The sequence below is a fragment of the Tupaia chinensis genome, unplaced genomic scaffold (assembly GCF_000334495.1).
Source record: "Tupaia chinensis unplaced genomic scaffold, TupChi_1.0 Scaffold000225_1, whole genome shotgun sequence".
Taxonomy (NCBI): Eukaryota; Metazoa; Chordata; class Mammalia; order Scandentia; family Tupaiidae; genus Tupaia; species Tupaia belangeri.
The window spans coordinates 5442198-5466517 of record NW_006159700.1 but is presented as its reverse complement, the minus strand read 5'-3'; the positions used below and the strand labels follow the sequence as shown (position 1 = coordinate 5466517).

Genomic DNA, 24320 nt, shown 5'->3' with positions numbered 1-24320 from the left:
GTCTGTCTGTCTGGCGAGCACACACACCCTATAGCAAGAAAAAACTCTAAAAAAGTATTATTACTTTAACTGATTTTCTTCATCATAGGTTTTGCTATGATTAGTAAAGAGAGATGATCTGGAGTATATTGATTAAATAATGGAGGATCTGAGAGAGGAAAGAAGCAAAGCTGCAATTTTTTTTCACCATTAGACATTCTCAGGTCTTAAGTAAAACATGAGAAGCCTTCCAAAGGTCAGGCCCATATATAGCATTTTATTCTTTATATATGCATGTCCACACATCATCACAAAAGAGAATAATTATAATTACCTAGCTATATTATTAATTTGGTTCATAAAAATGTTCACACGATGTTTATTTATGTCTCTACGTGAACACCACAATAATGTTTACATTTTATTCATGAGAGCATGTACACAAGCACGTGAGAGGGACTGGGAGAGAGGAAGGGAGACTGGTACCCTGGACAGGGCCTCATCAGGTGGCCGTGTTCTTCCAGCTCTACTGCTAGTCAGGATCTCCTGCACATGCACACTAGGCATGTGGTTAGGTTGACTCTTAATCACGGTTAAAAGATTCTTTTCCTTTTGCCTTTGTTTGATACAGAAAATGAAGAGTTCATTGTACTTTCAGTAAATTTTAAGGATAAGCAAGGTATTATTTGAAAACTTTACTGTTTTCTTTTGTGTAGAGGTCAACAAAAACTGTTTTATATATGAGTGCAAGGCTATTTGCTTTTACAGTATTTTTCCAGTGTAGCATCCATCCTATGCATCTTTTGTAAAAGCATGGAAACTTTAGCAAAAAAAAAAAAATTATTTATTGTACTCTTTATTTAAAATAAAAAAAGCTTTGTTCTATTTCTTTTAAGAACGAAGCTTTTTTATATGTGAAATATGAGGATGATAATTGGGAAAATATCAAATTTGGAGTCTCTCTGGAATTGAGGGATGAATGTGTCTACAGAAATTATTTTAAAGTGAATGTATTTATGTATATACAACTTCAGTTTTTAAGGTATTTTTTCATTGCTAAATTAATTCTGAGGGGGGTTCATTTAAAATTTAAAATTACTTGTGAATATCAATTAAATCATATTTGATTTTTGAAACAAACACAGATATAAAAATGTTGAACAGGATTTACTTTTAATGCCTAATCTATACTAAATATAGTTTACTTGTATAGATTGCTTTTATTCACAAAACACTTTCACAAACAGGAACTTTCTTGACAGAAAAATGATCTATTTTGATTTTTTTAAAATAATTTATTTTAACCTTTCTATTAATTATTATGGATTATTTATTCATAGACTCTCGGTCTTGGAATGAGCATTATATGTCTTCAATTATGAAGCCTGAATAATAAGCAACCCACTGTATCAGTTCTAGTATGTTGTCTGAGTCCCAAGTTCTGTCTAGAAACCTTGATAGGAAGTTCACTTGGTCAATTATTGGCTGATTACATTTTGTTTAGCTGTTAGGGTTTTTTGTTCATTTTGTTTTTCACTGACCACCTTATTTTATTTCTTTGTTATTATACAAACACTATTTTCCACTAAAGTCATTTGAATTAGTTAATATTGTGCCCTATATATATATATTTTTCCTTTCCAGGCTTAACATTCATGGTACCTTGATGCTCTGATCATCTGATATTATCTTCTTCAATACTGTCACCATCCTGATGAGCCAATTCCCATTAGATCCTTTCTTTTTCTTTTCCATATCAAATTAGGTGAATAAGTAGTCTGATTAGAGATTTAAAGTCGAATACTCTATGCGTATTCGCATAGTCTTGCTTACTACATTAGTTTTGCTTGGCAGATCCGTTATTACATCATTTACAGTGAAAATGTGTTATATTAAATATTGGGCTTTTTATGAAGGCGCTTTGTTACCTCTGCATTTGTTTTGTGAAATTAGCTCAGGGCCTCACGTTTATCTTACTAAATTCAAACTTGTTTGGGGCTATAGCACTTTGAATTCTAAGAGAGAGAATTCTCTTTCTGATTACTAGTTTTGGCATGCAATATCATTGCTATACTGCTTAATTTATCTCCTCCAGAAACTTAATGTATTCGGACATGTTGGCGTATTACATGCAAAATAAAAGAGATTATTGAATCTGAAGAGTTTTATGAATTTGATTCAAAAAATGTTTACACTATTGTCACCATTTTTATTGTCACCATTTATATCTCTACATGAACAACACGATAATTTATTGAGTATTTGTTTTCAATGTGAAGAGATGGTGGTCTCCAAAATGGCAATTAAAATTGTAGTGCACATCTACTGTAATTCATTGCAGTTTCAGAAATACTGAAATAAAGACTTCAAGAAGCTTTCACAGAGGAAATTATGCTGAATTAGATCTGACAGAGGAATATATTTAACTAGGCTATTGACAAGGCAGAAAACAGTCAAGTACATTAATTATTTTGATTTTATGTAAATTAAAATAAGAAGTCTAAAAAATTTAAAGCAAAGCGTGCCAAAATCAGATCTATATTTGATATAAACCTTTTCTGCATAGTTTAAAATTGAATAAAGAGACAAAGTAGATTTGTCAAAACTAAGTAAGACTATTGTTGATGGTTATAGAGTTGAAGAGTTGGATGGACTGGAGCGATTTCACAAGGTGAAATCTTTAAGATATGTGAAAAAATGACAGGGAGGTAAGAAGAGAGAAAAGTATCACTAAATTTCTAGCTATTGCAACCGGATTGCTGATGGTGTCATCCATAAAGTTGGCTAACTATGAAAGAAGACCAACTTTGAGAAAGGAGGAGGAGGTTGAAATTATGAATTTGTTTAGAATATGTTGATTTTGAGATACTTTAGAGCTGATGTGTTTTAAGAACCATAAAAAGATATACACCCTTTGACCGAGAAATCTAAGATTCTGGGAATGTAGCCCAAAATAGAGCAGCGTAAGATATGGGAAAAGTCATGGTGAAAATGTCCATTGCAGTATTCTTTACTAATGGAAAAAAAATAAAAGTGATGTTAATGTTCAAAAATACAGGAAGTATTTAACAAACTTTAAAAAACCTAGTAAGTGGAATCTAACTTAGCTGCTTAAATAAGTGTTTTAAAAATATTTAATGAGATATGAAGTACTAATTAAGTAACACTGCTTTAAAAATATAATTCAGTTAAAAATACAAAAACAAATGAAGATGAAATAAAACTGGAAAGATAAAAGAAATTGATAGAATGTTACAATTGCAGTTGTATGCATAACTTGTCTTTATTTAAGTATTAGTAACATGTTTATATTATCTTCTGTTTTAAAAATATACTGTGAGACCAGCAGATGGTGAACTGGCTACGTCGCTGGACTCCCATGTAGTTGACAGAGGTTTGAGTCCCAGACCATGTGGCTTAAACTCAAGCTGGACACGTGTGCGTGTCCAAGATCCCGAGAGGAGAATGAAGAAGAAGGGATTATGGAGTGCCCGTCATCCTGGGGCGGGGGGTAATTTCTCACATTCTGTTTCTCTGTCCCTCTCTATCTTTCTGGTGGGTGCATGCGCCCAAGTCTTATTTCACAACTATAGTTTGTTGGTTTGTTTTTAATTAAGATTTGCATTCTTTTTCCTGGGGTTAGAAATGTTTGAGACATATTTTCCCAGTTAGATACATAAGACAGTCTTCAAATCTTTATGATTTGCATTTTATGCCTTTAGGGAAGAGGGTATTCTACTTTGCATTTAGTTGTATTTGTCAGGGTTTTAATATTAAAAAAAATTTCTTTAGACACATTTGAATTAATTCTCTATGTTAGTATGTGTGATAAGGATGGAAATTTTATAAATCAAAAATGTCACTTTTAGAGTATTAAATTTTAAGAAAATTAAGTTTCTTTTTTGTATTTATGTTTGTTTTTAGATTTTTGTCATAGGACATGTGTGCTTGCCAGAGAGTGACAGAAAGTGGAAGAAAGTAAGAAATTACCCTCCCGGAGGGGATGAACATGAATCAATCCCTTCTCCTCCATTCTCCTCTCAGAATTTTGGGCGTGCGTGCATATGTACCTGATGGGATTTTCCAGCTACCAGGTCCCAGGAATCAAACTGTGGGGTCAGTCCTGTTGGATCCAGTGTTTAAACTGTTAATCCACCTGTAGGCCCATTTTATCATTTTAATGGATCAGTTCCAAGCCAAGAGAATTTTATTTTCAAATTTAGACACTTCATATTTTTAAATTGTAGAGATTTTGCTTTTAGAAAAAAAGAAAAACATGGACAATATCTTAAATTGGTCATTTTGCTTTGCTAAACAAGTATTTGAAATTTTAATTTCATTTTGTCTCTTAGTCTTACTAAACTAAATATTAACCTATTTTTACTCGCACATTTTACCAATAAGCTTGTTAGCACCAATAACATTGTTTCACTTTGTCTACAGATATGTCACTGTGGGCTTGAGGATTTTAAAAGTTGTTATTTGAAAAATGATTTATTTTCTATGCTTTGGAACAGATATTTTTAAATATGTTAGACAAGAATATTGAAGTTTTTCTACTCCAAATAGAGCATTCATTTTAAAAAATCTTGTATAAGCTAATAAGAGGAAAAAGAGAACCAGAAACAGGAAGACGAGGAAGGAGAACGAGACAGTGGTGATGAGAATACAATGAAATACAGCTACGTACTCTTGTCACACTGCATTCTACAAGTGCTGGTGGTGATCAAAATTATATTAACCATGAGAAGTCATAAAATATTGCATGCATGTTTTGGAATTTGCCCTCCTAACGGTTTAAAATCACTTGTGGATTGCTTCATTCAGGATATTCGTTTCTCCCGCCATAAAAAGCGTAAATTATAAGTAAAATTGTAAGAATGATTTAACTTTTATAATGATGTTCCTTTAAGCCAGGAAAAACAACCTAACCATAATATTTTCCAATTCTAGTTTTAATAATATACAGATATAAATATTCTGGGTTGATTCATTTATCTCCTTGGAACAGAGAGAGAACGAGACAAGCTCCCTCATGCCACCACCATCCTCCCAACCTCCCCAGACAGAATCACAGGCACATGTAAACACCCAGCAAGTACAAGTGGACTTGGGAACAGAACCGTGATCTTCTGCATACCTTCCAGAACTGCAGAACAACACTCTACTGCTGTGCCACTGCAGCTGGGCCTCAATAAAATATATTAAATGCCGTTGCTGTTTTTTTGCACAATATTTTGGTTATTATAATGTACACACATATGAATATTAAGGCTGACCAAGAGATTAAATACTCAATTAAGAAAGCCTATATCTGACAGCTCCCAAAGCAAATAAAGTTAGGTTTACACATTGGCTTGGCTCCCTTTTTATTATATGACTCCATTCTTATAGGTCTACTAATTTTGTAAAATTGGGGTTGATATGTCTCAGCAATCTCCTCTCAGTATAGTTAACAAATCCAATATAAAGTCAACTACTTCAAAACATTCGATTTATTTTGAACACATAAACCACCCATATTTTATCCATCCATACATAAATATCCGTGTGATACAACCCTCATCAAAAACAATCGATAACATTTTAAAATATCCTTATGTACTTACTTGAAATAAAAGAATATGCCAAGTGAGATAAGCAGCGATGCAATAGATAATCCATGTCCAATTATAGTCAGGTAAAACAAGTTCAGTGCAGTCTGTAATTTGTGTTAATAAAAAAATGGGGCTTATATTAATATCATATAATCACATGTGTAGAAATTCAAATTCAGGCAAATATATTCTATTTTTAGAAACATGTGCTCTTGCAGCCAGGTGGTTTGGTGGTTAAGCATTGGATCCCCATATGGAAAACTGCGGTTCCATACCCTGACCAGGTGGCTTGCTTTCTCACTTTCCTTCTCTCTCTCTCTCTTTCTCTCTTCTTGTCTCTCTCCAGTGAGCACATGTGTCCCATAGTAAGTTTTAAAATATCATAATAAATATAATTAAATAATTATTTTTAAAAAATTGTGTTCTGATAGCCTTATAATGAATAATTTACAAACCAATAATACTTCAATGTATCTGGAATAAAGTATATTTATGCAAATGTATCAAGTGATTTATCAAAATATAAAAAATGTATATACTTTTTAAGAAATTAGAAATCAAATATTAAATACATAAAGTAGAAATTTTATTGCTATAGGTCTCATAATTAGTATTTTATCATTTGTGTTCTTTAAATCACATACTACTTAATGATTTATTGCATTTAGACTTAAATGTCAGATAAATCATTTTTTCCTGTTTGGGGTGCTCTTTTTCCTTTGTCAATTTTCAGGCTTAGAGATAAATCTCAATGTCTTAGAAGATCATATGAGTCATAAAATAATGTTCTAAATCTCTACTGGTTTTGCCTTTTTCTCTTTTATTTTTGGCTGTATTGTATTTATTTCTATTTATTTGGATAGCTTGCTGTGTATTTTTACAACCTCTTCAACCCTATCTCTGAAGAATCAGGGAAAATTTGATTTTTAATTATAATGTTAACTGGCAATTACCAAATGCATACTCTGAGGGGTCTTCAAAAAGTACACAGAAAAATGTGCATTGTCCAAAAACTAAACATGGATTTCACAATATTTTGTACCAAGATAAATGTATACTTTAATTCCATTTTTTCATGAACTTTTAAAATTATCCTTATATATACTAGTCTTTGAAATATTTTTCTTGTATTAAAGCAATCCTTATGAAAATCAAGATGGTGAAATTTATTATTATTCCCTTTTTATACATAAGGGGACTGGAGCAGAGAGACTTAAAATGGCTTATCCAAGTTCATACAGCTGGAAAAGGGCAGAGACAGGAAGTCAGATGTCAGGACTCAGTTTAAGTCACTGTGAAAAACCACCTCTGTTTACACATATGTGAATATATCCAGGCATCTTCTATCAAAGCTCCATTATTGTGACAAACTGTGATTAACCTTGACTTTAATGTGTGGTGTTAAAAGGAGCAAAGGGAAAGAGAGTGACCTCTCAGCTAGTCAGAATCAAAGCCTTACGCTGGGGACAGAAAGGACTATCTAAAGCCTGCTGGGCTTTTCCTGGACTTGAGCACAATTTCTGAGATAGTTCTAGAAACTCGGCCACAAATGAAAGTTTTCCCTTTTCTTACACTTCTATTAAGGTATGTTTTCTTTGGAAGATGTGAAACTCCAACCCAGAGACATTGACTTGTAAATACTCTATTACCTAACAGTATTGCTTCCTCAGTGTAATGCCAGAATTAATCAGAATTAATCATTCTTTCCACATTTTTCTTTATTCTTAATCTCAAATTATATTATTAAAACATTTTACAATGGAACAAAATGCTGACTATTTAATTCTGTGTCAGACAGCTAACCATTTGAATTTTAACTCACACTTCCTACGTACCTGCACTTTCTTGTGGGTGTTGATATTACACTGGGTATAATTTGTCCACGTTCTATTGCTGTCTGGATGTCTAAACCAGTTTCCATCTTGGTCACAGATCTTTGTAACTTTTTCTTTAAAATTAAAAATGAAAAACATAGTTTTATTAGTCTAGTTTATTAAAGAGATGGCGATAATATTTGAAATCAATTTCTGCTTTTACCTGAAGGATCGAAGTCCTGAAAGTAATCAGGGCAGAGTTGCATTGATTCAGTTCCTGCCGCAACATCATTCCAGCATAGCCATCCATCCCAAGTTCTATTGCAATAAACACCTTAAAGGGAGAATAAAAATTAGAAACTGTCTCTAGTTTCCCATGAAGACATAAAATCTTAAGAGTAGTTTCACACTGACATGGAATAAAGGCTGTCTAATGAAAATGAAGATGCCATAAAATCTATGGCAATTAACTTGACTTTTTCACAAAGTAATTATTTTTTAGGGCTGAGTTCCTTCATGGGGGGTGCTCCTGAATGAGGGAGTGTCCTTAACAGGATCTTCACATTTGAATCCTCAAGCTCTGCAGCCAGCTAGGATCTCAGACAAACACTCAGAGTCTTGCCACATGGTCTCCAGGATTGGACAACAGTACCCTACTACTTGAACCACCACAGCTGGGTCTCTGCCAACTAATTATTAAAATAACAATTTCTAAATTAAATTTAGAATTTTGTAAATATATATAGCTTAGATTTAGACAATTAAAGTGGTCTTTGTTGACTGTCCTTAACCATAGTGGTTTTTGTTTTTGTTTTTGGAGAGGTTTTTGCTATAGGATGCGTGTGCGTGCCAGAAAGACAGAGAGAGACAGAGAGACAGAAAGCGAGAAATCACCCCCCCCCGGGGGGGGATGGCCACACCACAATCCCTTTTCCTCCATTCTCCTTTCGGGATCCGGGGAACACACGCACACGTCTGGTGTGAGTTTTAAGCCACTGGGTCCAGGACTTGAACCGCAGTCGACTACATGGGAGTCCAACGACATAGTCATTACACTACTGCTGGTCCCAACCATAGTGTTTTTACAATATATATTTTTTAATTGCCAGAGGGTATGTGTGCTGGCCAGAAAGATATAGAGAAAGAGGGAGAGAAAGACTCCCCCAAACAATGGTCATACCATAATCCATTCTCCTCCATTTCTCCATCCTGTTGGGATTTGGGGGACATGCAAACAAATGTACCCAAAATGTTTTTCAGCTTCCTCACATTCTTGTTAAACATAAAGAGAAAGAACCTCTTACATTAACCATATAAAGTTTTTTTTAAAGGATGGAGAAATTAACAAATACTCCCATGTGATAACTGTCTGTAGACAAAAATGTAATGTCCTACCTTTATATATACAGATAGAACACTGCATGCTACATAGGATATTTATTATTTAAAATTAATGTAAATAGTAGTCTTGGAAGTAACTTAGTCCTCATGAAAGTACAAAAGAATTCTGATGGCCTGTAAGTTTAAATAGCTCTGATTAACCTACACCAAAAACACTTCACATCATCTTGGTCTCCTTTTAGTTTTAAAATAATGACATAAATATTTTTCATTCATATATTCCAAGATAAAATATATTTTGAGAGTTCTCAGTGAAATTTTTCTTGATAGAGTTTTAGCATTTCAAACATGTCCATACTGCTGCTACAAGTAGTGTATTACACTGGCAGCATGATAGAGTTCAATATCATGATTTTTCAAATTGTGTTTTATGACATTTAGCTAAACTATGAAAAGGTACTCCATTTAAAAAATACTTATGGTAAAATAGACTTTAGAAACACAGGGATAAAATCAAGATAATTTTCTATGGCAAGACTTGCTAGAGTATTTAAAATTAAGACACACATCAAAAAGCCCCAACATGCATTGTGCATTGATCTTGAACTTATTTTATCACAGAATTATTTTACTAGAAACATAAAGATATGCCTAATGGTCAAGAACTAAATTTAAAACCTATTTTACACACAAGCAACACACACACAAATAATATGGAAAAGGTTGAATCAATAGTTTTAAAATAATGACACTTAAATTATAAAATAAAATGAGAAGCTGGACTAGTTAACAAGGCTATCTATATAAGTAATTTAATTACTTGATAATTAAACCTATGTCAGATAATTTATTATTGTCAAACATATTTGAAAACATTTTTAAACTGGATAATGTAGTAAAAATAACAGGGCAGATAAAAAGCCTAAATATTTTCTAAAAATTAATAAATTATACTGTTCTGCTTAATTATCAGACTAAAAGTTGTTCAGTGTAGAAAAAAAACACATCTTACTCTTTTTACAAACAAGTTCACTTCAAAATTTATAAATGTTAATATTCCACTTTTAATATTTTACTTATATACAAACATTAAATATCACACTACCAAAAGTTTCCCTCAATTCTAAGATCTTTGTTTCTCTGATGGTTGAAAAATTAGAGATTGCTGAAGTCTTTACATTTCTCTTTGTTTCACCTTGAGTTTTGCATTTTATATTTTGAAGCTAAACCTTTTAAGGGTTGCCAGGGAAAACAATATGACCTGGTTTTGGTTTTGTAAAATAACAACTCTAACTATACGACTTATCTGTTTTTTGTTTTGTCTTGTTTTGTTCTAGGTTTTTGCCATAGGGTGCATGCTTTTGTTGGAGACAGAAAAAGAGAGAGGAAAAGTGAGAAACCACCCTCTATGGGGGATGGCCATGCTGCAATCCCTTCTCTTCCACTCTTCTCTCGAGATTTTGGACATGTACACGCACACGCCCAGAGTGATTTCCAAGTCACCGGATCCAGAACTAGGACCAAGGTCAGCCATGTGGGAGTCCAGTGCTTAACCACCCATCACTGCTTGTACTACTTATCTTTCTATCTTCAGAATCTAGGCAAATGTCTAACATGTAGTAAGCCTTCAAACAATATTTTAAAATAATCTAAAGAATACTTAATGGAAACAGTACTTATATTTCACTAGCTTTGCCACTAAGATACTATGCAAAGCTTGTGTATTTTGAAAAAAAAAACCTTCCTTTATATTCATAATTTTATTATGCAAATTTATATTTAAAAAGGTTGTGATAATGCAAGTAACATGAACTTGAGTCAGCTGTCACTGATTTAACTAAAGACTAGTGTCTGTGTTAGTATTAATACTTATATCTTAAATATCTTTATACCATAAAAATGGTACTAATAGATCACTGTGTCACATATTTTTATTAGGTTTTATTACAAAGCAGCAGGATAAATCATGTCATAAAATGTTCTGATAAGTAAATAATTAAAATTACACAAATAGCTGAAAAATCAGTAACAAATCCTTTTTTAATAATGAGCCCAAGAAACTCACAGAGACATTTTGGGATCATTTTCCTCTAAAAATATGTCAAATGCATTTAAAATTAAGTTATTTTACCTTCTGCTTGTTGAATAGGGTCTTGCATAATTTTTTGGTAACATTCATACTGAGCAGTCATGATTTTGTTTCTAGTAACCCCCAACTGAATTAAGTCATCAGGGCTCTCTTCTGATTCTGCTGTGACAAGAACCTAAGGGATTAAAATAATAACAACTTCAGATTGTGAAATTGTCTTCGTTGAGGCAGTCTTTCTTCACAGTGGAAAACAGCAAGTGCAGTGATATACTAGATGGTAAATTGGCTCTCCAGGATAAAATCCCTGATTTATAGTGTTTGTTGATTTCCGTGGTATAAACATTCCCACCATGCCCAGTCTCAAGCTACCAAGACGTCACCAATGGCAGAGTTGAGAGGCATAGTTGGCTCTTGGAAACCTATGGTAGCTGGCTCAGGATATTACTAAACATGTGTTCTAGAATTTACCCAGAGTTGCATGTGTTCAAAATTCATCTCACTTCTTTGACCATCTCTGTGAATGTAGGCCAGATATTTACCCTCCCACCCACACAAACACAAACACCTCTGACTTCCTGTTATAAAATAGTATAAAATAACAACAAGATAACAGAGGGGATGTTTCTGCCATGTGGAAAATACTTAACATGTTTTGCTACTGTTGTCAAGATATTTTAATAAAATAATGGAACTTATGATATTAGCAAATAGAATTTTATTGAATATGTTTATGTTCTTCTAGTTTACTAGCACCATTTAAGTTTCATTTCTACTTTAATTTCTTTATGACTTTTCCCCTGATGTATAATATGAAACCTGAATAAATCTCTCTTCAACCTACCATTTGCCCTCCATATCTAAAATTCTACATTTGAGGATTTAACCTACTATGGATTGAAATATTACAGTGTTACTGATATGACTACATATTGGGTTGTCAGAAAAGTCATGACACATTTTTTTTTCATAGAAAAATAGAAAAATACTTCATGACTTTTCCAATAACCCAATAGTTAGGTTATTGGAAATGACTATACTAAACATATACAAGCATTTTTTTTCTTATCTTTATTCCCGAAGCAATAGAATATAACAAGAATTTACATAGTATTTAAACTGTACACAGGAGTTGTGTGTGTAGGTTATATGCAAGTAGTATTTTATTTAGGGAACTTGAGCATCTGCAGATTTTGGTATCCATGAGGGTCGTAGAATAAATCCCCTGTAGATATCATGAGACCATTGTATTTCTCTTAATTTTTAACATTATTTCTACTCTCTCCCATAAGCAGTTGTTTTATTCTTCTTTTTAATTTCCCAATTCTTTAATTTATTTATAATTTGCCAGAGGTATGTGTGTTTGCTAGAGACACAGAGAGAAGGAAAATGAGAAACCACCCCTTAAGGGTATAATCACTCTGCAATCCCTTCTCCTCCATTTCTCCTTTTGGAAATTTTGGCCATGCATGTCCAAGAACCTGGTGTGTTTTTCAGGCTGCCTGACTCAAACTGTGCAATCCACCTTGTGGTATCCAGCTGCCTTAACCACCATGCCACCAGCTGCCCCTTCCCTAATCGTTTATTTTCTCTTCTTTAACTAGAAGTTAAAAATCTTAAGACTTCCTCACTGCATGGTAACATTCAAGTTTCACCATCACTTACCCATCATTTAATGTGAACTTTCACTCTGTGGTTAGTTTTAATTTCCTAACAAAGATATTTGCAGTGGTTGTGCTGTATGAGTAATAAATGGAAATTTAGAACATCAAGACAATTTTATTTTTAAAGCCACATAATTTCTGTTCTGAAGTTTAGAGAATTGCATAAATCAGTATAATTTTTCTTTCTACTTGAAGTAATGGCTCAAATGTATGCATTGTCTGTGCGTGAATCCAAGAGAAAGGATCACAATTCCTTAAACTGCAATAATCAGGTGCTAACCTGTTGCATAATTACCTGCAGGGAACCAAGGTTGGCCTGCACAGCTCACTGGCATGCTCTGTGGAGAGTGTGAGCTGTAGAAAAAGGAATCCTGTTTCTTGAATTTGAGTCAATGTGCCTGATAACATCTAAGAAGTGAAAGATTTGGAGTGCTCCTAGAATGGAGGATGTTTTTAAATACTAGTGCTCACAGGAATGTACTCTGGGAGTTTTATTTTTGTTGTTGTTTAGGTATTCTGTAGTTCTTCTGAATTTCTTTGTTTAAATCCTTGTGGGGTTTACTTGGAAACACTACAGGAAAATTCTTTGCAGACACAGAATTAGATGAGATTAGGTCTCAGTAGCTCATACATACAATGGTAGGAGAGCACAGTCACTGTTTTGAGGCAAGGGAAAATATAAAAAAAGCATCTCTATAAACAGAAAATACAATTAAATATATGAAGCGTATGGCCCCTCTAACAGAGCAGTTGATTTTTGGTCATCTTTCGACCTTCCACCTGCTGCACCATATCCTTAGTATGTACATACAGAGGCCTATATGTCTTAGTACATTTAAATACACACCTGTCAAAAACATAACATCAATTCTTGCCTATTTGAACAAATACATGAAGAAAAATTAAATGTAAAGAGGACATGGTTCCAAATTGTCTTTTAATAAATATATACAGTCAATTGACAGATGAGGAGAAAAACCTGTGGGTTAAAATCTGCTTTTTTAACAGATCTAATTCAGAAACAACAAGTCTGATTGAAATATTTTACCTACTGTGTGCTACTGTATTGTAGTCATTTCTTATTTGTTATTGTACTCTCCAAACTCAGGTAATTATTTTGCTCTGATGTTTCCACAATTTTATCCATTCATCTTTCCCACTCTGACACCCCACTGCTTTATCATTCTATACCTGTTACAGGACTGAAAACATTCTCAAAGGAAATTAATTGTTACTATGTTGATTTGATATGGAAATGTAATTAACTTATGCATCTAAAAACCACCTTACTTTTTATTATTAACCTTTATCAATTATAGGTATATTAGAAGTAAAGCAAATAATACTCAATGATAGAAAGATAAATCAAAGGAATTTATGCTTACCATAAAAAAAGACAAGAGAAATAGAAAATACAGGATACACGTTTTCTCCATCATTAAAGCCAAATGAAATATAATATAAATCAAACTGCAATAGAAAATGAAAAACTATAATTCACAAATACTTAGGAAATAAGCATAGACAAATCTCAACAGAAATTTATTTTAAAACTATACAATAATCTTACGTGAAGGATTGGATAGTCTTCTGTGTTACAATGTGTAAAATCATCATGGCTTAAAGTACTAAACAGCTCAATTAAAAAGATATTCAATTTAATTACACTAAACAGGAAAGTTTCTTACACATATATATTTTTTTCTTATTTTTTTTTTTATTTTTTGGAGAGGTTTTCGCTATAGGGCACGTGCGCTCACCAGACAGACAGAGACATAGAGACAGAAAGCGAGAAATCACCCCCCAGGGGTGATGGCCATGCCGCAATCCCTTCTCCTCCATTCTCCTCTTGGGATCTTGGGCACACACGCACACGCGCCCGGCGTGAGTTCTAAGCCACCGGGTCCGGGACGTGAACCGCGGTTGACTACATGGGAGTCCAGTGACATAGCCATTAAGCTAACTGCTGGTTCCCCTTACACATATATTTTTAAGTAATTACAAAATATCTGCTTTTTTTCCTATACTAAAATTGAGATAAAATGATTAAAGTATCAAAATGATACATGAACAGAATAAAAGTTTTGATAGCATATTATATTATAAAGATAACCTCTATTGTTTATAAATGCCAATGATGTCATTTTTAATTTTCTGAATCTTAGTACTTTAATGGGGAAATCTGTTCTCTGGTCAACTTGTTGAGAGTCAGTACCCATACATAATACAAATGTGCTTATAATTTGATATTACTTATTATTATCTATGGACAAATAAACAACTCTTTCGTTAATCAGAAAATTTTAAAAGTCCCTAAGCTATTTGCAGTACTTAAATAAGTTTACAAAGGATAAACAATATCTTATAAAAGTATTTCTGTTAAAATATTTTTAATGATAGACATTACTTTAAACTAATGAAAATGGCTTCTAAAATACTGCCTACCAGCTCTTTAATTCTAAGAAACAAACATTGCTGGGGCATACTTCCTAAAGATTAGGCCCCATAAAGTCCAGCAATAACATTTTCTGACATATTGTTTTATTTTATTTTATTTTTGGAGAGGTTTTTGCCTTAGGGCACGTGCTTGCCAGAAAGATAGAGAGAGACTGAGAGAAAGCGAGAAATCATTCCCCAAAGGGGATGGGCACACTGCAATCCCTTTTTCACCACTCAGGATCTTGGGCACAAACGCACATGTGCCTGGAGTGAGTTTAAGCCACCGGATCCTGGACTCAAACTGCAGTTGACTACATGGGAGTCCAACAACATAGCCATTATGCTAACTGCTAGTTCCCTGATATATTATTCTTCTTATGAGCTATGAATTATCATGGTATAGCAATAAATATAACATTACTCAATATGTAAAAAATACTTCTCGAAAAAAGGCAAAAACATCCACTTAATAAATAATTGCCAGTGAACTATGAACTTAGATTTATTTCTCTTAAGAAACTAGCCATGGCTTTTATTACAGAGCTAATCTCAAAGTAAGAATTTGACAAACTTTTTCCATACGTTTGCATGTTTTACTTGTTATTTTTATCGCACACAATGAGAGCACACTATTAATTAGCATATTAATGCTATGTCATTGATTGCCCCCACCAAAGACTCACCTAAAAGCAATCTTTCTTTTCAATTTTAGCAATCTTCAGAATATTGTTTCTCTTCTATCTGCTAACCTGGATATTTTTAGGTGATCTTTAAAAAAATATAACCAAAAGATCAGAAAGCATTGTGTTAATTTTTAGGTGATCTTAAGAAAAATATAACCAAGAAATCAGGAAGCATTATATTAATTTTAAATATTAAAAAAAAAGTGTTGTATTAGACAGAAAACAACGAATTAAAGTTTCTGCAATTCAGTAGTTAATGAGTTGATATTTTAGTTTTTATTACATTTGACCACAAGAAAATCCAATTTTCCAATACTTACATGCACAACTGTCTCCAGACTCAAATCACATTTTCTCTTGGAAGCAATCTTTCTTTTCAATTTTAGCAATCTTCAGAATATTGTTTCTCTTCTATCTGCTAACCTGGATATTTTTAGGTGATCTTTAAAAAAATATAACCAAAAGATCAGAAAGCATTGTGTTAATTTTTAGGTGATCTTAAGAAAAATATAACCAAGAAATCAGGAAGCATTATATTAATTTTAAATATTAAAAAAAAAAGTGTTGTATTAGACAGAAAACAACGAATTAAAGTTTCTGCAATTCAGTAGTTAATGAGTTGATATTTTAGTTTTTATTACATTTGACCACAAGAAAATCCAATTTTCCAATACTTACATGCACAACTGTCTCCAGACTCAAATCACATTTTCTCTTGGATCATATTTGACATAGTCTTGGGGAATTTCTTAAATCTAGGGGTCATGACCTGGAATATTAATATTGTAATAATTTAATGTTATATTTATGAGCTAAAGTTATTTATAAATTTATTATAAATAGAAAATTTCCAAGTAAATACTACAATAATTTTAATAAATTCTTACAATTTTTTAAAATCTTTTTTGTTTAGACTATAGTTACTATTATTAATATATTCATTCCATATAATATTTAAATGTAAACTATGGATATATACCAGCGCAGTTAGCCTAAATTGAATCTATTTTCTATGAGTAATGCTTTTGAATAAATGAAAATGTTGTTTTCCTGAGAAATAATACTGAATTTTATTTATTAAATTTTTCATAGAATTGCTAAGATGCCTTCCTCAGGAATTCACAATTTAGGAAAATATATCTACAAACTATATAATTCCACAATTATTCTAAATTATATTGCCTTTAAAAATTAAATTTTTTAAAACTTTATTTATTTTTAATTTTATTTGTTATCATTATTCTTCAGTTTTGATCAGAAAGGGAGAGTGAGAAAGCAAGCCACCAGGTCTAGAACTTGATCCATGGTTGACCATGTGGGAATCCAGGGCCTCAGCCATTACGCCACCTGCCAGCTGCTAGTTTTGCTTTTTAAACTTTTTTATTTTTATTTCTTTGCTGTAGGGTACATGTGTTTATCAGAAAAAGGGGAAGTGAACAATCAACCTTTGGGGGAGATGGCCACTCCACAATCCTCTCTCCTTCAATCTCCCCTTGGATCCCTGGGCATGCAGAACTAGAATTATACAAACAAACAAACAAACAAAAACTAACAAAAGACAAAGCAAGAAAGCAACCCCCAGGGGGGATGACCATGCTGAAATCTCTTCTCCATTTCTCCCTCCTCTTGGGATTAGGACATGCATGCACACATGCCAAGTATGATTTTTAAGCCACCAAGTCTGGGACTGGAACCATGTAGTTCACTGACATTCCAGCCCCACCACCACCCTGCGAGCACATGCCCTTGTGGAAAATTAAAAACAAACAGACACACACAAAAAAATGAGTTATGCATTAACATGAAATTAAGGTTTCTTTCTTTCTAGTTGCTTGCTCTTTATAATATACTTTCACATGATTTTTCTTTAATACATCTTTAATAATTACTAGTTTGGTTCTTAGTGTAAATGGAGCCAGATAGTAGCAAATTAGTGTGGAAGACTTGACTATTTCATCCCTAATATATATAAACTAATGCGGCAAATCCCATGTCTCCATAGTTAATATCTTTCTATTTAAAATTTAAAGGGCAATTACATTAGAAATGTTAAAAAAAAAAAATCCAAACCAGTTGAGTATAGTAACTTTTTTTTTCAGATACATTTATTTTACTACTTGGTTATAATTTTGTGACAGATAATTGTTTTCCATTAGAGAAACTTACATCAATTTTCATTTTTCCAGAATGGTTGTGACAGTGAACAATTTAACTAAATATTTCATTTAAGAAATTTCAGAGAGCTATAATATTTTTTAAAAATTTGTATTAAACTATGGTTTAATCTTCTGAAGTACTTTATTGAGTTATTTGTTAATATGTATTATTATTATTTTTATATAGTCATATCACATATTATATAGTTTCTCAAAGTCAGAAAACATATCTCATTTACCTTTTATCTTTTGTGACTGGCAGTTAGTAAACATATATTGTATACATGAATAAATAAATGAACAAAATAAATGAACCAATAATGTATTTTAGGATCTTAAAATCACAAACAAGAACACTGGTCATAATTCTTCATTTCTTTTATTAGAAAGTTTTATTTGATGTTTCAATCTGTACTGATTATGAAAATTGAGTGGCGGGAAGTCCTTTTAACAGCATGTCTGCTTTTTTATAAACTATAATTCTGAAAACTATTCAGGCTTCAAGTCGTGGTGATTTGGATGCTGAATAAACAGTAGTTTACTGCACTAAATTTGGAATGCATAAAAATTAAAGCAAACTTAAAACATTCATAGTTCATATTTAAAACACTCAGTTTTTATTTTTGTATAAATATGAAAATTAGAACATAAATAAATATTATAAATATCATTTTATTTAGAAATCAGGTTTTTCAAAATAGGACTTTGATGATTTACACATAAATCCAATTTAAATTACCTTTAATATGTACATGACTCAAAAAAATTGGAAGGAAAAGTACTTCAAAAAATGTTTAGAGGGACCAGCAGTTAGCATAATGGCTATGTCGCTGGACTCCCATGTAGTTGACCGGGGTTCGAGTCCCGGACCTGGTGGCTTAAAACTCATGCCAGGCACGTGTGCATGCATGCCCAAGATCCCGAGAGGAGAATGGAGGAGAAGGGATTGTGACGTGGCCATCCCCCCTGGGAGGTGATTTCTTGCTTTCTATCTCTCTGTGTCTCTCTGTCTGTCTGGCAAGTGCACGCTCCCTATAGCAAAAACCTCTGAAAAAAAAATGTTTAGAGTTTTTCCAAATGCAACATATTTCAAAAGCATTTCACCCAACACTACCAGTTATTATTATTAAGCTTATCTAGTAGACTTCAAAATCAGAGTTCCAAAATGTATCTCCTTACCTGTCATTAAATCATTCTGGCACCAATAATTTAAAACGATGTTATTCAACTCATAATATAATTATCTTTGAAAATAATTCCATTTTCATAGCTTTCCTTCCTTCCCCTATTGCAAGTCATCTAAAAAACATATTACTAGGAGCAAGTCGTATTATGCACTGTATAGCAAATACATTATAGCATTCTTAACCAAGGTGGCAGGGCGGCAAGTTTTGGTGGCAGTCATTTAAACATTTGTGGTAGACACCTGCACTCTCTATGAGATCTGGCAGTGCCCATTTTATTTAGTGATCCAATTCATTTGAGTCATCTACTCTAATAAGGACCTATCAAAGTTTCCCTGCCAGCAGACACATGTAGCAAGTGGTAGTTATGGATGAAACATCCCTTTCATGGAGAGTTAGTTCTGTAGGTCAAAAATAAATAGATCATGTCCTAGAATGTGGATAATGTCATTGCAAACATACCCACAGTTCAACTTAGATCGAGTCTTATATTGATAGATGCTGCAGTCTGAATGTATCCCCCAGAAATTCATGTGTTGAAATTTGTGAGCAATGGTTAGCAGTGCTGACAGGGTAGAAATGTAATCCTATTATGGTGTTGAAAAGTGTGATATTTGGCACATGACTGGAATTAGGTGAGGTCAACAGGGTGGGGTCGCCATGACTGATTCCTGGTAGCGTTATATGAAGAACAACACACGTGCTCTGTTCTTGCTTTGCCTCACCTATTATGATGCCCTAAGCCACTTCAGGTCTCTGTAGAGTCTTCACCAACAAGAAGACTCTCACCAGATGTGGCTCCTTGACCTTGGGGGTCATAAACAAAATAAACCCCAGTCCCATAAATCACCCAGATTCTGGTTATTAGCAACACAACAGACTAAAACAATAGATGTTGTAAGATTATTCTCAGAACAAGTATGTTTAATCGTAATCCTCTGTTCGGCTCATTGGACCTTTGCATACTGACTCTTGATTGGCTCATTCAGCAAGTAGGTCTCTCTTCTTCATCTTCTACACTTAATAAAAATCCATCTTTGTCCCACAGTTGCTATAGATTTTAATGAATTTGACATTAACTAATAAAATCTGTTATGTAAATCTTTTGAGTTTCTTGCAGATCTTGTTAAATTCTTTGCTAATACTGCAACTGCATGCTACCTCATGAAGCATAAAAGCTCTCAGTCAAATCTGAGTAAAGTAAACAATGAAAGAAGGTGATTACATCTATCAGTAGATTTTTTCAAGCATGTTTTGGTTTATTGAGTAAGAAAAGGATGTTAGTTGAGAATGCTTTGATTTATATTTTTAAATCAATTGTGAACACAATGGTACTTAGTAGTAGTTACTGTAATATTTTTCTAACCATTAAATATTTGAATGATTGTAGATGTACCATTTTATTTTTCTTTTTCAAGATTTAACAAAGTACATGATTTTGCTCTATTACTGGAAATGAGATAGTTTTTCCTCATGATACAAATAAAATTTTAAAGTGTCATTATTCCTATATATTCTCCAAGAGTCTTGTCCCCAAATGTTTCAACGTTAAAATAAGAAATGATTTATTTTATCACAGGAAGAACTTTGAGAAATGAAAAATGTCTTGAAACCTTACATGATATTGGAAATAGAGCTGTCTAATCACTCAGAGCTTTATGTAGCTTATTCTGGTTTCATTTCATACAATAGTTGTAGATCTATTGTACAAGAAAAATCTTCAGGGACCTACATTTCCAAGTCTTTAAATTTAGAGAAAGCAATCTTCTAGTTTACCGTATTGAAAAAAGGCATTTTATTCTAATTATAAACCAATGTGACTTAATCAATACTATCAATACTACCTTACCAGAACACATAATTCTGTATATACATATCAATGCCATCCAACCTACTTATCTTCTCAAATTTTTATTATTCATACACATACATTCCATGAATTTATTTTTTATTCAATATATCTTTTCACTTGTCACTTAATCCTAGTATTAAAGATATATATGTTCATTCCAAGATTAGAAAAAAAAGTAAATAACTTTAATCTTCCACGCCTTCATTTCCAAAATAGTTTGAATTTTTATAGCCCCTAAGTCATATTCTCTTTTCCACATAGTTATCTAGTCATTATAATTTTAAATAAAATGTATTTCCCACACAAGACTAATTTGCCATAATATCCTGAAACTTGAGAACAGAGATGGGCTGTGTTATCTCCACTCCATGGCTTCCTTTACTGACAGGTGTGTAAAAGAAGCTATCAATATATTTCTCCTGAATCAAAATAATGCACAAACACTGTTCTCCAATTCCAGTGTTCCTCACTATATGGCAAATGGAAACGTCCTTCTGGTATTGGACACAATCTGGAATCGACTGTATCACTGAGAAAAATGTCAACGTTCAAGAACCTTTTATCATCTCCTGTTTATGTTTGTGCTAGGGTAACTGTTGCAAATTACTGTCTTACTTCCAATAAGGTTATGGAGAAAGAAGTGCCAGTGTCAGGTTTAACATGCTACCCCAATCTGCCATGGGATGTTCCTCACACTTTTATCATATGAAATGGTATGAAAATCAAAATATAGAGAAAATTCTTGGGACCAGAAGTTGGCGTAATGACTATGTCATTGGACTCCTATGTAGTCAACTGTGGTTTAAGACCCAGACCCAGTGGCTTAAACTCACACTGGGCATGTGTGTGTGCGTACCCAAGATCCCAAGAGGATAATGGTGGAGAAAGGAATTGTGGCGTGGTCATCCTTCCAGGGGGTAATTTCTTGCATTCTGTCTGTCTGTCTGTTTCTGACTTTCTGGCAAGCGCACATGCCCCATAGCAAAAAACTATATATATATATATAGAGAGAGAGAGAGAGAGAGAGAGAGAGAGAATTCTCTTTCCTAAAGATCTGCTACTGATATTATATACTCAAACTAGGCCCAACCTTGGTGGTTCAGGAATTAGCATCATGTTCCGCAGTACTTGGAAGCAATATTGCCAACTATGAGTTCATATCCTGAATCCACCTGAAACACACCAAGAACACATCCAAGACCCTGACTTCCTGAAGTGCCACAGGAAGAAGATCATAGAGTGTCAAGATCCCACTGAGTATGCCTGTTTCTCTAACTTGGCCTCTCTTGCTCTTGGACTTCTTTTTCATGAAAGTAATTATTATTATTTTTTTTTTTTGGAGAGGTTTTTTCCGCTATAGGGCGCGTGCGCTCACCAGACAGACAGAGAGAGACAGAGAGAGACAGAGAGACAGAAAGCGAGAAATCACCCCCCAGAGGGGATGGTCTCGCCGCAATCCCTTCTCTTCCAATCTCCTCTCGGGATCCTGGGCATGCACACACACACGTGCCCGGCGTGAGTTTTAAGCCACCGGGTCTGGGACGTGAACCACAGTCGACTACGTGGGAGTCCAGCTACATAGCCATTACACTAACTGCTGGTTCCCTCATGAAAGTAATTTTAAAAACTAATTTGTATGTTCATTTTTAAAAAATAATTATTTATTATTATTATTGTTAATATTATTTTTCATGTGAGTTTTGCCAGAGAAAGAGAGAGAGGGAGAGTGAGAAAGCAAGCTGCCAGGTCCAGGACCCAAACCATGGCCCGCTATGTGGGAATTCTAGCACCTTAACCACCATGCCACCTGCTGGCCCTATATGTTCAATTTTACAATGTTGTTTGGGGCTTGCATTGCTGCTCAAGCTGTTGCATGAACAGGTACCAAATAACTGATGCAGTTAAACCAGTGTTCCTCAAATGTGATGTCATGGACACTAGCACCAGAATTACCACCAAAACTTGCTGAAAATGTTAGAATGTCCAAGCTCTAGGGAAAACCCTCTGAATCAGATCCTTTGGGTGTACTTGAAAATTTGCAATTTTAGTAAACAATGAAAAAAATCTTGAGATCGGTAAATTTTTGCTTCCTGAATAGCCAGCCATTTCTTCTTACCTTAGAATACATTTATTATTGTACAAGACAATCATATTAGGTAGCACTGTTTCTTCTAAGCTGCTCCTAAATAGCTGTTTAATTTTGAAAAACAAAACAAAACAAAACTTTTTCTGCTTGGTTTACCCAAATAGAAAATGAGTACTGAAATTGATCTTTGTTCCAGCTTCCTGTTTGCTGTTACGTAGTAGCTAGAACATACACTGAAGTCAAAGAAACAGTTTCAAACTTCAGTTCTTGCCATATTTAAACTAAGCTGATTTTCTGACCCAACAATGGGTATAGAAGTGGTGGCTGTCTCAGGAACTTGATGTGACTTGTAAGTAACATAATACTAATTAATGCCTGGCTCAGTCAACGTTGCCATAATTCTTATCATATCTCATCCTATAAGGTTGTTTTCAGTGTTAAATTACATAACAGATACACAAACTTTGCCTTATAATAAGTACACTGTAAGTATTAACTATTGCTATTTTCTGTAGTGCCTTTGATTCTGTTGGTAAAGGGAATAATGATCGCAACTGAATGAAACAGTCAAGTCTAGCACATAAATTTAAGTCAGTTGGCCAGGGTCATCATGAAGATACTTAGGACAGACTCTAAGCTCAGAACTTGGATTCTCTGACTCTAAATTGGAACCCCATGCTAGCCTACATTATCATAATGAAGAAAATAGAGTATTCACATGGCTAGTAAATGTTTTATAAGTGTAGGACCAGCAGACAGTGTAGTCGTTAAGTCACTGGATTCCCAGGTAGTCAACCATGATTCGAATCCTGGATTGGGCATCTTAGAACTCAGACCAGGCATGTATGCATGCATGCCCAAAATCCTGAAAGGAGAATGGAAGAGAATAAATGGTGTAGCCATCCTCCCTGTGGGGTGATTTCTCAATTTCTGTCTCTGTCTCTCCAGCAAATGCATGCACTCTATAGCAAAAATCTCTCAATAAATAAATAAAAATGCAATAATATACCTTTCTATCTTGCTTATTCAATTATTTTGCATAGCCAATCGATTTTATCATTTCATTTAACTTTTATCCATATAGTTTATTTGTATTTTTTCCCAATGTTTGTAAATTCCTTTTCTGAGTGATGGTGTCATATCTGATGCTTTTGTTATATTTTGACATATTAATTAGCTTGATAACTCAGACTTGCCATTTTGTTAAGGTATTCGAATAAAAACCATATGTATTGTCTCACTATTAAATACTTAAAATGTATTTTTAATTAATAAATACTTCTTAGAAATATAACTAGTCATTGTATATTATTTTTTAAGCTTCTTCTTTCAGTTAGTTTTGTGGGGACATAGATTTTATCTTAAAGAAAAATACTGAACACGTTAGAGAGCAGTCATCTTATGGTTAATTCAAAGGCTTAGTTCATTGCTTTTAGACA

The 24320-nt window shown here is 33.4% G+C and overlaps 1 protein-coding gene and 1 long non-coding RNA gene across 2 annotated transcripts in view; both read right to left on the bottom strand.

The window, feature by feature from the left end:
• Positions 1 to 15965, bottom strand: part of CALCRL (calcitonin receptor like receptor) — a 41391-nt gene extending 25426 nt beyond the window's left edge. Inside the window, exons 1-7 of the mRNA XM_006147848.3 lie at positions 15924 to 15965; positions 15604 to 15688; positions 13867 to 13951; positions 10863 to 10995; positions 7614 to 7724; positions 7412 to 7524; positions 5589 to 5680 (exon numbers count right to left, since the gene is read on the bottom strand). Coding sequence (XP_006147910.1) covers positions 5589 to 5680; positions 7412 to 7524; positions 7614 to 7724; positions 10863 to 10995; positions 13867 to 13920 — 503 coding nt within the window. The 5' untranslated portion in view covers positions 13921 to 13951; positions 15604 to 15688; positions 15924 to 15965. The remainder of the gene's footprint in view (positions 1 to 5588; positions 5681 to 7411; positions 7525 to 7613; positions 7725 to 10862; positions 10996 to 13866; positions 13952 to 15603; positions 15689 to 15923) is intronic.
• Position 15966: 1 nt separating this feature from the next.
• Positions 15967 to 24320, bottom strand: part of LOC102493630 (uncharacterized) — a 67412-nt gene continuing 59058 nt past the window's right edge. Inside the window, exons 3-4 of the long non-coding RNA XR_334464.3 lie at positions 16282 to 16372; positions 15967 to 16045 (exon numbers count right to left, since the gene is read on the bottom strand). This is a non-coding gene — a long non-coding RNA (uncharacterized LOC102493630). The remainder of the gene's footprint in view (positions 16046 to 16281; positions 16373 to 24320) is intronic.